This window comes from Telmatherina bonti, assembly GCF_933228915.1.
Source record: "Telmatherina bonti genome assembly, chromosome: 13".
Classification (NCBI taxonomy): domain Eukaryota; kingdom Metazoa; phylum Chordata; class Actinopteri; order Atheriniformes; family Telmatherinidae; genus Telmatherina; species Telmatherina bonti.
This window is the reverse complement of record NC_136611.1, coordinates 16137486-16155042: the sequence shown is the minus strand read 5'-3', so window position 1 is coordinate 16155042 and position 17557 is coordinate 16137486. Positions and strand designations below refer to the sequence as shown.

At 40.5% G+C, this 17557-nt stretch overlaps 1 protein-coding gene across 2 annotated transcripts in view; it reads left to right on the top strand.

Moving 5' to 3' along the window:
- LOC306763785 (zinc finger SWIM domain-containing protein 6-like) overlaps positions 1-5770 on the top strand; it is a gene marked incomplete at both ends in the record, with an annotated part of 37604 nt that extends 31834 nt beyond the window's left edge. For both annotated transcript variants that reach the window (XM_079250696.1, XM_079250695.1), the window contains 4 exons: positions 3326-3483; positions 3581-3744; positions 4731-4812; positions 4905-5770. In XM_079250696.1, coding sequence (XP_079106822.1) covers positions 3326-3483; positions 3581-3744; positions 4731-4812; positions 4905-5770 — 1270 coding nt within the window. The remainder of the gene's footprint in view (positions 1-3325; positions 3484-3580; positions 3745-4730; positions 4813-4904) is intronic.
- Between the last annotated feature and the right edge of the window lie 11787 nt (positions 5771-17557).

Sequence of the window (17557 nt, the reverse complement as noted above, 5' to 3'; positions counted from 1 at the left end):
CCACTTATGGGTGCTCCTGGGAACCAGGGGTGTCTACTCAGCACATAATGAATGTGTGTAATGTAGCGTAGTGTAATGTGATAGCATATACCTCCTCGCTCCCATGGGACAGAGGATAGTTAAATATAGAGGAGGAGGTAAAGTAACCAGGGCTATTTTAATGGACCTATTATAACACTATCATTGATAAAAAGGAGAGATAGAAAGTCTAGCTCTTACACACACACACACACACACACACACTTCTTTCTTTCCACTTGCTCTTTCTCCATTTGTCTTTTCTGTCACAGCATTTTGTGTGTGTGTGTGTGTGAAGAAATAAAAGTCAGACTGTCTCAGTATGCAAAGCATACCCAGAAGAGTATTTTAAAGGCTTGGTATGTGTGTGTTTATGCACCTCGGATGAGGTTAATTAGTGTGTGTAAGTGCAGCATATGCCCTCGGATGGCTTGGCATGAGCGGCCAATGCAAAAACAGAGGAGCTGCCTACTGCCTCATGAGCTGCCCAGATTTTAACTGCAGCCAGAGAAGCAGAAGAAGAAACTCACTTCTTCTCCAGAGATTGTGCTTATCTCAACTCTTTTAGAGCCAAAACTCCCTGCAGCCCGTTATCATGTGAGATTTCCATGTGAGATTTAAGGCTTCTAAAGTTAATGTCTCTGGACCGTCACTATAATCTGCAACCTTTGATCCTCTGCATAATCCGTAATCTTTGAATATACAGCACCGTATATCAGCGAGGATGAGCGAGGCCAGTGTTTATAGCAATGACACTCACAGGTAGGCTCGAGCTCATTCAAGGTGGACTCAAAGTGGAAAATGCCAGAAATGCTGAAATTGCATCATCATGTTTCTCTCATAGCACAAGATAATTTTCATTATTGATAATTTGACCATGATGATATTTTGATGAGGTGTATGTTTTGGAGAAAAAGCAATGTATCACACAAAGCAAATGTCATTTCATGCATCCCAGTGCCTACAGAGAGAAAACTCAGGGGGTGGTTGTTTCTGCGGTCACATATGACTAAATCCCTCTTGAAAATTTCAGTCCGAAGGAGTTTGTGAATGGAGTCAAAGTCTTCCACCGGATGTGTCGCTTAGCTGATAGATGTGTGCTTGATGAATTGTGAAAGTGAAGGGTGTTTACTGTCAGAAGGGGAAAGGAGCGTGAGGTAAAGAGGTCAGTAGTCATGGTGATGCAGACCAGAAACCCAGCGGACCTCAGGATTTAGGTGTACCTCGCTGGGCTGCTTTTTCTCATCGTCTCCATTGTGCTTGTCTTTTAAATTTTATTCTTCCTGTATGTACATATGAATGAACTTTAGTTATTATCCAGATATGATAAAAACGTACTATTTCTTCCACAAATTTCCCAGATTGCAAAAACTACAACTCCTAAGTTGTTTCTAAATATTTAATGACCCATCTGTGTCTCCTCACTCCATGGGTTCTGTAGTACCTTCTGGACTCCTTCCACACTATCACCCTTACATATTACTGGTAGAACTGCTACATCCCCCTCAGATGTGACAGAGCGCTACAGTGCCACAGGAGCCATCTGACACCAAAGCTGCCTCGTCTCTTCTAACTGCTTCGCATAGGGATTGATTGCCTCTCGCAGCTTTTTTTTTCTTCTTTCTTCTTTTTGAATGCTATTGATGATGCATATTTATATTCAGGTGTTGGTGCACAATAAAGAAATATGGGTTTAATTTGATGTTTAAGCACACTTGTCAATGAGAGTTGATATAGCACAGAGATTGTCGCATTTGTAACAAGTATGCAGTGTTTTGCAGGAGTTACAAGGTGCTCTGTGAGAATGCATCAGTGATTAAACCACTTCGAAGGAATGTTTCAGAGCTGCCCACGAGGATTTATTTTTTCCCTTTTTGTTTCTTACGGAACAATAACCCAGTGCAGATTCAACTCCCTACGTAGAATCTGAAAAATAGCAGATCCAATGTAGGGAGGCTACGTTGGAGGCTATTTTTCAGCAGCTGGTCCTCACAAGCTCCCATCCGTTGGAGCCCTCTGGCTCTCTGATGAAAACCAAACAAAGACAGGAATGTTGATGAGACCTCCATCTTTACCAAGGGCTTTTTTCTCTCTCTCTCTTTTCTTGCTTTGCTACACCCCAGGAATCTTCCAGAAGGCCCCAGTGTGCTAGAAGCTTTTAGCAGCTCTTCACTTGTGTGTGGGATGAGCCATGATGATTCCAAAGCATCACCAGTTTACAGCAGGTGTCAGTGTTCACACTTGCCTGCATCCTGGCTGTTTTATTTATATATTTATTTTAATCACCCTCTCTCCCTTGGAGTTGAACTCCGCTTGTGCCCTCATGGGCAAAACCGAGTGAAGACGAGGCTGTTTTTTTGTAAATGTCTTCACTCACGTGGCAACAGTATCACATGCACTTTGCTCTGAAATTGAAACTGGCATTTAGCATCACATTGCTTTTACCAGGCAGCTTTGATGTGCTTTCAAAAGGGCAGATGTGTGTGTGTGTGTGTGTGTGTGTGTGTGTGTGTGTGTGTGTGTGTGTCGATGGAATTGTGCATGCATCTGTATGTCTGTGTGTGTGTGTGTGTGTGTGTGTGTGTGTGTGTGTGTGTGTGTGTGTGTGTGTGTGTGACCTGGGTCTTTTCATTGATGTGTGTTGGTATTTGTTTGATGTGTGTCCAGCCTTATAGGGCTGGAAGGTGAATTCCTTAATTTCCCCATGGACTCAATTAGCTTTGTGATTGGTTGAGAGAAGGCCAGGTTGTGCTGTCTTCTGAAGGGAAGAAGACCTTTGAAACTGAGGTGGGAGCAGAGGGAAGAAAAGTGAAGCAGAATAGGAGATGAGCCGGCCACAGTGGTAATCGTGTTGTGCTCGTGATGCTTGTGAAGACTCGGCCCTGTCGGTATTATAATAATGAGAGGCAGAAACTAGCGAAGCTCCTTCATCCACTAGCAGGTGCTGCAAAGCTCAGACTTCATTATGACCAATTAGAGTGAAGAAAATACTAATTATACCTTGGTTTCTTGGTGATTAAATACTAGGTTGAAAGTAAATTGCAGGGATAGGCTAACTGTAATTCCCTGGTGATAACAGAAGTCATTTTCATTTAAAAGTCACTTTCAGACCATCATAATAAAGACCTTTTCTGTCTGTGCAGTAGTCCCGTCTGTCTGCTTGTTTCACTCTGAAGGAAGAGATGATTCTTCTGTGATGCTGATGATTTCTTAAACTTTGGTGCTTCTCTGCTTCTCAGAGTTTCATTCCTCTCAGTTTCTGTGTTTAAAGAATTACATTACAATTTCTGTCTTTGTTCTCCTCTAGGTTGCCAGTTTTGGAGTCCACGGCTTCTTCCGGTGATCTCTCAAGGCCTCACCACATTGTGTCCGTAGTTCCCAACCGTTACCCGCGCTGGTTCACCCTGAGCCATATAGAGTCTCAGCAGTGTGAGCTGGCCTCTACCATGCTCACTGCTGCCAAAGGTGCTCATATATTTGCAAATGTGCATTAAAAACAAATAACCATATGTGCAAATAAGCATCCAATTCTAAATTGCTGCTGTGATTGTGACCTTTCTAGGTGACAGTCGCAGGTTGGAGACAGTCCTGGAGTCCATCCAGAAAAACATTCACTCCTCGTCCCATATCTTCAAACTGGCACAGGATGCGTTCAAGATCGCTACACTCATGGACAGCCTGCCTGACATCACACTTCTCAAAGTCTCCCTGGAGCTGGGACTGCAGGTATGCAACCCTGTTTGGTAAAAAAAAAAAAAAAAAAGATTGGCTGCCCTCAAACGATTCAATGAAACAAGAGTGAAAATAATGTCAAACAGATGAACATCAGAGTACTTTTTTTTTTATTTTATTTTTTTTTATCTTTTATTGTAAAATACTTAAAACACACAACCATTCGCATATATTTGCAATATGCACTTGAGGGTTGGTTGCTAGATGCAGCAAACATATGATAACTGATGTAATTGTAAGCGACTCATACTCACAGACTAGGTTTCTTTGTTGTCTCATTTTTCTATAATGAACATCCTTATCAGAGACAGGCTTTCCAAAAGATCCATTTATAAGCCATGTAAAGCTGTATTTGCATATGTGTAAAAGACCAAAATGCTTTGAAAAACTTACATTTTTAAAGTTAAAGTTGTAAATTTGCACATGGTGCAATGTTTTTCAGAATCCCTGTTATATTTTGCCATAATTTGGTGTTATTCATTTTTATATAAACTGGTTCAAATCTTGTCCCTAATTCATCAAAACCAACAAAATCTTTATAAGTTTGAGTCCAAAAGAGTCCAAAACTAAAACAACCTGTATTTCCATGTAAAGCTGGAAATAATGCTGGGGTCTTACTGCTTACGTTATTCATTTTAAATTTGTACTTTCTACATGAATTCGCTATGATACTTTATTCATGTAAATGAAAGTTTTGGTCAGGGTCTATCCTTGAGTTATTTGTGAAATCATAAAAAAAAAAAAAAAAAAAAAAATTAAGATAAGAGTTTGATGCCTCTTCATCCACTGAGAATGATCATTGGAAATGTAATATAATCTTTGCCCTTACAGTTCTTCAAGTATACTGTCGAAGTGACTAATGGATTAGGTACCAAAAACAATTTGAATCTACTATTTCAATGTGTACTTTTAGGATGTTGGTGTTTGTTCTGCAGCTCACCTGTTTTCGCTTCTGCTCCATCACTTCCCCTCTTCCATAGGTGATGAGAATAACTCTGTCCACATTAAACTGGAGGAGGAGAGAGATGGTGCGCTGGTTAGTCACATGTGCCACTGAAGTCGGTATGTCATCTTGTTCCAGGATGTTTTACGCTTATATTTGTTCTCAAAAAATTTCTTTTCACATCTTCTTTATTGTGGTTCATGCCCACTAGGTGTGTATGCATTGGACAGCATCATGCAGAGCTGGTTCACCCTCTTCACCCCCACAGAAGCCACCAGTATTGTGGCCACCACAGTCATGTCTAACAGCACTATCGTCCGCCTTCACCTGGACTGCCACCAGCAGGAGAACTTGGCTTCCTCTGCTCGTACCCTTGCCCTGCAGTGTGCCATGAAGGACCCCCAGAACTGTGCCCTGTCTGCTCTTACTCTCTGTGAAAAGGACCACATTGCCTTCGAGACAGCCTACCAGATTGTACTGGATGCGGCAGCAACAGGAATGAGCTACACGCAGCTGTTCACTATTGCACGCTACATGGAGCACCGCGGGTACCCGATGAGAGCGTATAAGCTGGCAACGTTAGCTATGGCTCATTTAAACCTAAGTTACAACCAGGACACGCATCCAGCCATCAATGACGTTCTGTGGGCCTGCGCGCTCAGCCATTCACTGGGTAAGAACGAGCTAGCTGCTGTTATCCCCCTAGTGGTCAAGAGCGTGAAGTGCGCTACCGTGCTCTCTGACATTTTGCGGCGATGCACACTGACCACGCCAGGCATGGTGTCAGCACTGCACAGCCGCAGGAACTCTGGGAAGCTGATGTCGCTGGACAAGGCGCCACTCAGGCAGCTGTTGGACGCAACCATTGGGGCCTACATCAACACCACGCACTCGCGGCTCACGCACATCAGCCCGCGCCACTACAGCGAGTTCATCGAGTTCCTGGGGAAGGCCCGGGAGACTTTCATGATGGCTCACGACGGACACATTCAGTTCACACAGTTCATAGACAACCTGAAACAGATCTACAAGGGCAAAAAGAAACTAATGATGCTTGTGAGGGAGAGGTTCGGCTGAGGGTTGCCAAATGCCCCCCCCCCCCCCCCCCCCCCACCCACACCCCCCCACCCCCGCCTCCTACTCTAGTACTTTTCTATTAACTTGAGTCTGCCTTTTGAACTTATTTTGGACTAATAGACAAGTAAAAAGAGGGATGTGACTTGTAGAATGAAGCAAAAAGAGAAAGGAAAAGATGACAAAAAATCAAGAGCCACATGCGGTATTATTGTTCTTGCTGTTGTTATTGTTATAAACATTATTACTATTATTATTATTATTATTATTATTATTATTATTATTATTAATATTATTACTACTATGTGTACAGAAGTGTTTTTATTTTTCAGAAGAGAGGAAATTTGTCACATTGTGAATGTTGTGTGTATTTCTCTACATGTGTGCGAGACAAAAATGAAAAGTGAAATGGCTTTTTAAATTTTTTTGTTCCTTTGTTATTATGATTTAAAGCATCCCCACCCCCCTTTTTAGTGTATATTGAGTTACGTGTTGTCGAGCGGTTGAAGCCCTTGTACAATAGTGCTCATGTAAAAACACAAAAAAGGAATGACAAACAACAGACAAAAAAGAAGAAAAGAAACCAACAACAAAACAAAACAAACAACAGCGTCTCGGCATCCTCAAAGACAGATTAAGGCTTTAAACCACACAGAGCACCTCCCTCTGTCCAGGCCCCTCGCTGGTGGGTGCTATGCAGCACCGCACAGCTTAGCTTGGCTCGGCGCAGCTTGGGTTAGCACTGACAGAAAGCCACCATCAGCATTTTTTTCTTACATAGCAGCAGCAGATCTTGAGCAGCCATTAGCTTTCTTTGGTTTCCAGGCATTCAATCCATCCTACTAACTCCTGTTGTTATTGTTGGAAAACGTACCCACCTCCATGGTAATGAGTACCTGATGCAAACCGAGGACAGTACGCAGGCCTTGCAGTGGTGACACTATTGACGAAGATAATTAGTATTTTGCTTCATCAAAGTAATATAGTACCGCTGTGGTATTTTTTTTTTTGAACAGCCAAGTTTTGACTGATTTAGTTGAGATTATTAACTGAAGCAAATACCCAGAGGGAGACGACTACCTCATGATATGGTATTGAACCTGCTCCCAGTTGTGCTGTCATGGTATTTATGATCTATGATAGCTGACAGTGTTAATTGGAAATGACATTCACTGTTGAGACCAATGTTAACAGGAAACTAAGAGTCGTTGTCCAAATACTCGGCTCTGCTGTACATCATCGCCCTGGCATCTGTACTCATGCCCCCATCCACCAAAAAAATTGGCTCTAACACTCAAAAATATGTGTCAGCCCCCCTCTCTCATCTCTACAGCCATCGGTGCATGGTATCGTCAGACTAGGCCAGTGTCACTTCCCTCTGTGCATGTGAATCAAGGAAATTAGACTTTCTACTGTTATAGTTCATTGTGTGGAACCTTCCGTAACCAGAATGTTCTCAGGGATTTCTCTACGCAGGAAAAAATGGCGGAACAAATGAACGACTGACTACAAGAAAAAGACAAAAACATGTCACAACACGAGCAAGCATTTATTGTACTCTGTATATATGCCATAGTATATGTCTGAATATGGAGGATCTGAAAGTATATGTTAACTAATTTATACAGAGTATTCTATGTAATGTGAAATACTTGAAGCCGCTGTAGTTTGCTCTCTCTCTGGCTCTCCATCTCTTTCTCTCTTTTTTCTTCTCTATTTTCCTCTTTTTGTTGTATCTATTTTTTATTTTTTATTTTATTTTTTTTAAACAGAACATATCAGAAGGACTGGATTTACCGTGTTGACAGCTTTTTGAACTCACATGGCCACAATTGTTCATAGCTGAGATGCTGTGTCCAGTCAGAAATGCAGGTTTAGTCTCATCAGGGGCAGAGAGGAACATTGTGGCTCATTCCTGCTAACTAAAGCATTGAAAGGAGAGGGAGAAAGACTACTTCAGGCCTTTGGTTGATAAAATGGTTGAAAAGAAATTAGGAGTTTCTTAAAATACTTATGCATGTAAGCTGTTGCAGTAGCCTAGTTTTCAATGGAATCCTAATTGAAAAATTATGATCTGCTTTATACAGGAACTTATTGGAGATGAATCTGGTTTAAAAGGGTGTGTTTATGTGTCTGACCTTAAAATCCTGGCTGCAGCTTGCCTCATTTTTTAAAGAGTACAACCATTGCTAGAATAACTTAATAGTTGTAACCAAGATAAGCAAGATTTGTGCTGCTAATTTTGCACTGGTTCAAAGCTTCAGCATAATGAAGATATTAGAAATCAAGTCTCTTCAGTTTGCCCTTCATTCACTGCAGAACTTCCAGTGTCTTTTCTGCAATGTTCAGCTGTCCTCTCATTACATGCCTTTATTTTTAATTTTTTTTTTTTTACCTTAGTTTTTCATTTTCCGTGCAACTTTTTCTATCTTGTCTTGATTAAAGAAAAAAACAGCCTTTTCTCTTGCCTTGTCTTAACGCTTTAAAGTAACCAAACAGAAGATCTATCTAACAACCAAACGCGTTCTAAGAGGTGAGAGACAACCAACTTTGGTCCCAGCTTTAGTGTCCTTAATTAGTAAGTGAGTGGCTGTGTAACTCATGCTTTAACAAAGCAATTCCTCACGTGTGTTTGATGGAAAAGAATACGTTGTCCAGTGTCTCTTGTTCTCTTCAGAAACAATTTCCTCTTGAGTCTTTCTAGCTGTTTTTATTTTTTTGTGTAGGAATTTCTTCTCTCCCTTTTTATTTATTACAATGACCCATGTATACATGCTTATGAAATTAAGATTTGATACACCGATATCAATTTATTTATGTAACTAAATCACTGTTTTATAATCTTGTTAATGAGTCAATAATTGATTTTTTTTTCTTTTGTTTTTGGTTTTTTTGTTTTAATAAAAGTTAGTTTTTTGAAATGTAAAATAATATCCTCTCGGATCTTGAAGTATTTTCTTTTTCATACTTTTGCTTTTTTTTTTTTGTCTAAGAAGGCATGTGTCGGATTTTTATGGGCTGTGGTCTGTGAGCTTGCAGGTGTGCGTTGAGTAAGAGACGATGACTCGGGATGTTTCAGATCTCCATCACGCAGCGGTGTCAGTAAAAAGCCAGAGAGGGATCACTCTTGCTGGCAGCAGCTTTCACGCTGTCATCTCATGCGAGCTGACGAAGAATGTGAAATGTATCAATTGGTATTCCCATGGCCTTTGTAGCTTCTGTCAGGCAGCCAGGCTCAGCCAACCACAATAACCTGTTTACATGTATCCACCGCTGACAGTGGTGCCACAGGATGACTAAATCAGTGTATGTAGTTTGTCAAGAGTGTGTGTGTGTGCTTGTGTAGACATGTTTTGGTGTGTGTTCCTACCTTGTTTGCATGCCTCTGTGTGTCTGCGTGGGGTTTAATATGAGTGTATGTGTGAGTTAAAGCCTTTAGGGAGTGAATGGGAACAGGTGGTAGATCCAGACTACAGGAGCTCCTGACAGCGGTAAGGTCCCCAGACTCCCAGCCCCTCATTAAACATTGACACAAAAACACTGCAACTGTCTGTGTGTGAACAGTAATGAAGCGCAGACGGCTACACTGGTATACACACCGCAACTTAGCACAGCATGAGATCTCAGTCCACAACTGTGTGTGTGTGTGTGTGTGGATGTGTGTATGCTGTCCATCTGTGTGCACTCATTAATGAGGTAGATTTGTCTACAGAGGTGTCCACTTAGATATTGAAGAATTTGTCAGGTTTAGCAACAAAAGCACAAGCCGGCTGTCAGATGCCAGACAGGTTTGTCCATTCCTTATTAGATGGATGCCTGCCTGTGAGAAATTGTAAGTGTATCCAGGCGTGTAAACGCACACTTGTGCTCATGTATGTGTGTGTTAACTCACTTCCTGTGTGTCTGACCTGCACTCAGGTCCCTGCTCAGTTCCAGTTGGTAATGACGTCCCCTGGGTGCAACACAGTACAGCAGCCTCCTCCAGTCTGTCTCACTGTATACTTCTAATGACATCATGATCACACACTGGCCCCCTTTCAAGCCAAAAGCCCTCTTCCTTACCATCACCATCAAAACATTCTTCGTTACATTCTCTTTCACACAGACACACACACATATATACACTGTACCACTTCTGCTTGTATCATTTTACTTTATGCTGTATGTTTTTATGTAGTGAAAACATATTTTGAAGTTATTCTATGAATGCCTCAGAGTTTTAGTTGAAAATGCTAGTTATGTTAAGGATAGCTAACTGGAAATGCTGTGTATCCTACAAGTCTTCCTCTTAAAATCCTAAAGGTAACCATGTTTAGAGTAACTAGTTACATGGGATGGAGTTACATAATCATACTGTATTTAAAACTAACAAAAAACTAAATCACCTCTAGATAGCGAGAAGAAAAGATTTTATATTAGCCATTCTCGTGCAAAGCAACTAACTGGATTGCAACACTATTGAGTATAGCAACAATGGATATTGCATTAGAGAGGCTCCTTATTATATGCGCTCTTGATTTTGCAGAGGCCCTTATTGGTTTGTAAAATCATTGCACATGGCAGCCCATCACTATGGTCAAAGTGTTTTGTGTTTAGGACAGTTTCTTATTGAGCAAAGATACTCAGAAAGGTTCAAGTGTTTTTGATTAAGAAAATAAGATTGAGCTGCCTTTTTATTCCACATTTTATGAATGTGGTGCTGCCCAAATGCACTGCTTGACATTAACCGCAGCAGCAACTACTACAGCATTGGTAAAGCCTCACATGTTTTGAACTTTATTTTTTTTTGATAACGTCCAGTATTATGAGCTTAAAAATTTCTTTTCAGAAAAGTTTTCCCTGCAGCCATTTGCAAAAACTTTAAATGCTACTCTAATCATATTAGCAGTGACATCCAACTGTTGAAACATTACATTACACATTACAGACACAATTGTTGAAACACAACACCCTTATGACTGACATTGATCTAATAATAATGGATTGGACTTTTGTATCTCTTTTAAAGGCACCCAAAGTGGTTTGTTGTGAATTTATTATTCATTCAATCTTCATTCACACCTGGTGGTGGTAAGCTGCCCTGTGGTCAGACTGATGGAAACGCTTCCCTGGCCACCATCTATCAACATTAATACACTAGCGATGCCAACAGTGGAGGCAAGGTGAGTGAAAAGTAACAGTTGTGTTGCACAAAGACACAATGACAGATTGATGGAGATGAAACTGGGTTCAAACTGCCAACCTCCCACTTATTGGATTATCTGCACAACTCTTAGCCACTAGCCTCTCAGCATGCTACTAGGCTGGTCTTAATCTCAACAACAGCGTATTTCACCAGGTGTCAGGGAATTTTATAGATTTTTTTAATTGTATTTATTTATTTATTTATCTGTATATTTATTTATTGCATTTGTTCTTTAGAGATAACTTGACCAAGCCAATCATTCAAAAATTAAGTATCAAAAATAGGAAAAAACATGTAGACTCTTTAGCAAGCTTTCTCCTTTTTGCTTTCTAGCTTCAGATTGAAGTTCATTGCAACTACTGATGGTAATCTTGCTATTCAGCTTATTGTAATGGTGACTTTGTTCAGTTCCTCTCTTCACACTTCACAGTTCCCTTTGAAACTGTGCTTTTCACTGCAGACTGAAGTCTTACTTTGCATGGCTGAATGCTCTGCACAGTCCACTTTATAGAGATATACAGGGCAATCAGAGCGCTGCCCTGGTTTCAAAGGGCTAAAGAAAGGAGTTTCAATGCTCAATCTTCCAAAGTATAAAAAGAGACTGAATTGTTTTGAAAAAAAAACAAGCAAAAGATAAAAAACACATCAGCAACTTCTTTCTGATGCAACATTCACAACAACACACGTAAGGATGAGATGCCACAAGGATGGTAAAGCAAGCAACTGATTATAATAAAAAAAAAACATGTATTTAACTTTGGTTATTTCTTAAGTATTAATTTCATACATTTGTCCATGATTATATTTCCTATACTAAAATCCAAAAAGACTTCAAACACATTTGCATTTGAATAGTAAATCATATTTTGATTAGAGAATCTTTGTTAGATGTACTTTAATGTAATCATGCCAACATGGTACATACAATAAACTCAGCAGGGTTTATCCTGCACTGCAAGTTACAACTTTACAGCTGTCGTTCCATGAAAGGGTTATTGTCATTCAACTGTTTTCTGTGTTGGGTTAGCCCTAATTGAACTTATTGTTACTAAATTTAATGTTTTTGTTTTGTTTTTTTTTGTTGTTTTTTTTGTGTTTTTTTTTTGCTAGTAGATATGTTGAATCTCTCTTTTAGCTATGACTGGCAATTGGTTGTCATTTTATGCTTAGGGCACATTCACACCAACCTTTTTGATTAATCTGTTAGCTTGGAAACTCCACTAAGTTTGGGAAATCGTGCATGCACCAATTAATTCTTAAATCGAATCAAAGAAGTTGACTAATTCCACTTGAAATTGCAGGTCAAGTGGGCAAAATACAGGAAGAAGACTACAAAGCAAAATGCATTCTGGGCTCAGCGCATGGCATTGTGGGTAAACATAAACAAAACATGTGCACATGTGGGACAACAGGCAACTCTGGACCAGAGAAATTCCCCATGGTCTATATTTGGCTGTTATGTGTTAGAAACACAAGTTGTTCTACATTTTCTAAGCGAGGAACAAGTATTCTTATTTATTGTGTATCTCATCTTGGCCTTCAGAAATACTTCATGCATTGTAACTTCTGTTGGGAAGTGGAATATGATTTTGTGAAAGAGCTGATTCCTCTGAATGGTGCAGTGTGAGAGCAAACTTGGTCAAGAAGAATGTTGCAAGTCTCCCACCATAGTGCGTGAATGCACCCTAAAAGTACCTGCTGCACTGCAACTATTCTATTTATTTATTTTTTGCCAGTAGACATTTACTTCTGGACAAGAAAATACTGCAGTTCATCACTGCAGACTACTCTAAAGCTGAATTTACACCTTGTCTATATAAGGTCAGTTACAGCATCACCCCAATATGCATTGTGTGGGTTCACAAGGGCTTGGTGTGCACTGATTTCAGACCCAACATGCACCTGTGTTTGCAGAGTGGTCACACAGAAGTCCTCCCTTATGACTGGTCGTTTTCTCATGTTATATTTTCAGATTCTGGATTCCTGTGGCTTCTTGGTGATTTTATGCAATAATCACAAAATAGAAACGGCAACATAACGTTGTAACCCTGTGCTTGAGTGTAAGAGCTCATTTAACCAGTGCGGCTACACTGGGCTGCAGATGCTGATGCCGCACAAGTATAAATCCAGCTTAACCCAAACTACCAATGGTAAGGCCAATTGTCCAAATGTGACCTCAGAAACAAATTGGTCAGTATTAAGACAATGCAATCCAGCGAAAAGATATTTTGCTTCCATTATGTCATCAAGAAAAATCACACAAAATATCACCACAATATAGATTTCCGGCCACATGAAATTTTGCAAAGATTTCTGAACCCTCAGTTCTGCATTATTCATCCAAACCCAGCTTGTGCAGGAATAGTTTAAAAAAAAATCCCTCTTTTGTCAGTCTAGATCTAACACAACACTAGACAGAAGACATTTTGTTAACCTTTCTGACTTTTTATTAAAGAATGTCATCTTTTTAAAAAAAAAAAACAAAACAAGTGCGTTAGCTGAAAGCACTATTGTCTGCCACTCAACTATTATGTATTTTGTCACATGCCTACTTAACTAGCTTCTGGAAGGTAGAAATGACAACTTTCAGAGTTACTGGCTTTGAAGTGACTGGTTGTGCCTTTTGAAAGTCGCAGGACTTGGTTTTAAATACAGTTTTAATTAAAGACTGCAACTTCTGCGGATAACTAGTAATAAAAACTAGTTGATTATAAAAAGTTGACTGATCAAAGAATTGATTACACCTTATTACAAGATTATTAAATGGTGTAGTAGATCAGCAGTGGAATCTTATGTTAATAGTGAAACATTAAAACAGTGAGCTATGTCATAGTTCATACTACAACTAAAAGAAGTGAGCTATTGATGTCCTCTTTCATGCTGGTGTCATGAAACAGTGATGCACAATTGTTGCAAGACTTTGAAAATCACTTTAAATATTGTAGTGCCCATATGTCTGTGCTCCCACTGACCAGAAACCTGTCAGAGTTGTAACCAGAGCTGAAGTAACACAATCTAATAGTTACAGAATTCATTCAAAATCTACATCTTGGACCTGAAAGTGAATTGATTGAAGCTGTTGAAGGAACAATGCTCAGGCAATAAATGTAAGTGCCTGATTGTATTTTTTACCAAAACATTCCTGAAGCACACTGAATCTTTTCACTCTTTTTTTTTTTTCTTCTGTCTTTTGTGTTTCCCTCGTAATATTTTTCGATACTTGATTTTTTCTGTCCTGGCTGGGATGATTTCATAACCATCAAACAAAGTTATCTTATTCAAGCCACCTGACACCAATGTAGAAAATGATGGTAACTATGTAGCAGCAGACTGGGTTCTTCGAAGACCTTATTACACTTCACTTGTGGTAGCCCATATGCAGGATCCAAAAGAAATTCATGCACAAAGGCTTATTTTGAAAACCCTGAATCTAACAGAGTTGCATTCAAACCATGTCCTTTCTTATAGTCCTCAAAGTGCATCTAGGAAAAATCAGAGCCTGGGCACGTACAGAATCTGCAAATGTAGTTTTTCTCTCTACAAAAGGTCTAGGGTCTTTCTGTTGCATCCAGCTTGCAACTAGAAGTACAAAAAGAGGATCATAGACGTGTTTTTTTTCAGCACCGCCTGCAGCATCAGCCCGGCTACCGCAGGGACTGTTTTCCTTTGCTCCTCTTCTCGCAGAAGGCCGTCAGAGTTTGATCTCCTTTCTCCCCTCCATCGGCCCTGAGGCATCTGATTAAATGCTAATTAAAGCCGTTAGCGCTGCTATCACTGCTGCTAACTCCTCTCCCTCTGTCACAGAGATTAATGCCCCTCGTTCATCATCCCTCCTCTCTCAGCCTGAGTACCTGCCCGCCTCGCAAAACCTGATCAAGTCATCAGCCCCTAAACCCGTCTCCTCCACCCCAACCCATCGCATGAAGATGGACGAGGGGTTTAAATTTTAATTTGAAAATTGCCCTCAATTACTTCTGTGCCGACCACTTGCCGGAGCGGCTCGTGTGGTTGAGTGGGAAGAGGTTACAGCAGCAGGTCAGTGGCCGTGATGAGCGATAAGGGGACATTAATAAGAAAGGCAGAGGTTCATTTAAAAGCAGAAAGGACAGTGGGAGCAGCTTTCTCATTATTTAACTCCCCCAGCTTTATTTAAAGGACTTTATTTAAGGATACCAAGTTAATGTGTCCTCCAGGACAGACGGTTAAAGCGCCTGACAGAGTGAAAAAGTTACAGCCATAACTTAAACCCTGAGCACACACTGTGGTGCCATCTTTTTTACCTCTTCTGACATTCTCGCTGGTTTCAGGCAGAGTGGAACGAGCCTCCGAGGGACATAAAATGTTAGAACAGACTTACACACATCATTTAATTTTATATTTTCACAATTTCTGGACCACAAATGTTTTATTGGCTCCAATATTGGTAATTTTTATAAGCTTTTGGAATATACTGAGCAGGTCAGCCAAGTGTGATTGGAACTACCACCAGATTAGGAAAGCGACGGCCTGAAATATGTAGCTACTCCTCATCTGGTCTTTGTTTTCTGCATGTCATTTGAACTGTGGCATGCTTATTACTCTTAAATAACCATCCCTGCAGTTCCATTGTATACTTTATGAAACACACCTTGCTGCAAATAGGTGGTTGTTTGTGTGAAAAGGTACCTGTAGCTTGTGAATAGCATAGCTTAGCTTGCACAAAGTGGATTCCTTCAACTCACTCTGTACCAACTTTACAGCCATGGCAACAACATAGAGCCAACCATGCTGTCATCCAATGGTTTCCAATGACAATTCACAAATATACAAAGATTTATGCACCTGCGACCTGAGTGCTCCCACCCAAAAATACTTTAAGTTAATTTCTCACTGTTGTTGCCAACTCTGCCTGATGCCTGTCCAAAGGCTCTAAATCTGCTTTCCTCTGTTTATAATTTCAACGGGAAAGCTGGAAAAGGGAGGAAAAACCCACTTGACTCTTTTTTTTTTTCTCCTGTTAAGTTCCATTGACACAAAACACACATGTAGAGGGATGCAAACTTGTTTTCATATTTATTAAAGATTCCACATCAATAACCACTGAATTCTTTCAAAGCTTGCAGAGCAGCACTTGAGAGTTAATAAGTGCTTCAGATTTTATATATGTCATTGAAGATGATATGCAATGTCCTGAGGAGCTAGGACTGTGCACCTCAGCAATACAAAACACCCCTGTTATGTGAAGGTGTTAAGATTTAACATGAAAAGATTAAATGGTAGCTTTAACATTCCACTGCTGGTGATTAAAAGCCGAAATGAGTAACAGCATAATGTTCCCCACTCACTCCATCATCCATCCGGTCCTTTTTTTTTTCACCCCTACTTTTTCTATCCGGCACCAGCAGGCAGCATGCGTCCGGCAAATGGGAACAAAGAAAGAGGAAGAGAGAAGAGAAAAAGAAGGATGGAGCGACAGGAAGAGGAGAGAATGAGAGCATATATCAAGGCCGTTTTTACTGACATTTGTGCTCTCGGTGTGGAGAGCCCCTATGAATATCAATATGAACCCATGGAGAGGAAACATAGCCTTTTTTTTCTCCTCCCTTCTCCTCACTGAGCTATTCATGCACACAAAAAACCCATTCAAGTCAGTGTAATGGCCAGTCTCTGAGCCTGTGCATGGCTGTGTGAACAGTCCTGCTTTGGTTCAGCAGTTTTTCTCCCTTAAGATTGTGGCTTGTATTAGTGAAAAACACTCTATGTCAAGTGCAACTGTGTTGCACACTACAGTATGTAAATCAGATTGGATTAAATGCTGTCATGAGTTGAGCTTGACAGTCAGCACCCATCAGCAACAGCAAGCAACTAACAATTTTCTCAGTATAATTTGTTGTGTTTTCACACACTCCTCTCCGCTTCCTCTGGTGCTCAGAGATATACAGTCAAAGGGATGCAAATCTACCCACTTCCTTCCTCCCTTCCCCCATCTGCAAACATAGATAGCCCTAGGCCAGTCCCAGGCCTTTCTATATGCAGAACCAGTGACAGGAGTTATGCACTGTTCTCCCCTGGTAACAAACTGCTCCCTCCGTAACAAGCTGCAAGCCTGGCTCTCTCTGGGTTGCATGTGTGAAGCTGTGTGATTGGTTTTGTATGGTAATAACAACACAGGAATCATGCGATGATTGCCTAGTCCCTTCTGCATGTGGGTCATTGTCCCTTCTTTACCTTCATACTCACCTTTGTGAGTGTATGAGTGTACGTGTACATGCTGTGGACTGTTGGATCCAAGCTTATTACTTTAAGTTGTCTCCAGCCCCAGTGCTAATCCCTGTCATCTTCAGGGAGGGATAACAATAATACAACAAGATCCAGAGGTACTAATGAAATCCTATCGGGTTCCTGAATGCAAGAGAAAGAGAGGAAGGTTGAGAGGTGAGAAGATGAGGGTGTATTGATCAAATAAAGACCAAAGCAAGATTAAGATAGGGGATAGGAAATGAGTGGGGAGAAAAAGGCAAGGAAGTGCAGTCGTGAGAAGGGAACACAGTTACAGGAAAAGCAAGTGAATAAACAGAGCCAGAGCAAGGCTGGAGGAGAGACATGGTGAAAATAAATTAGAGAAT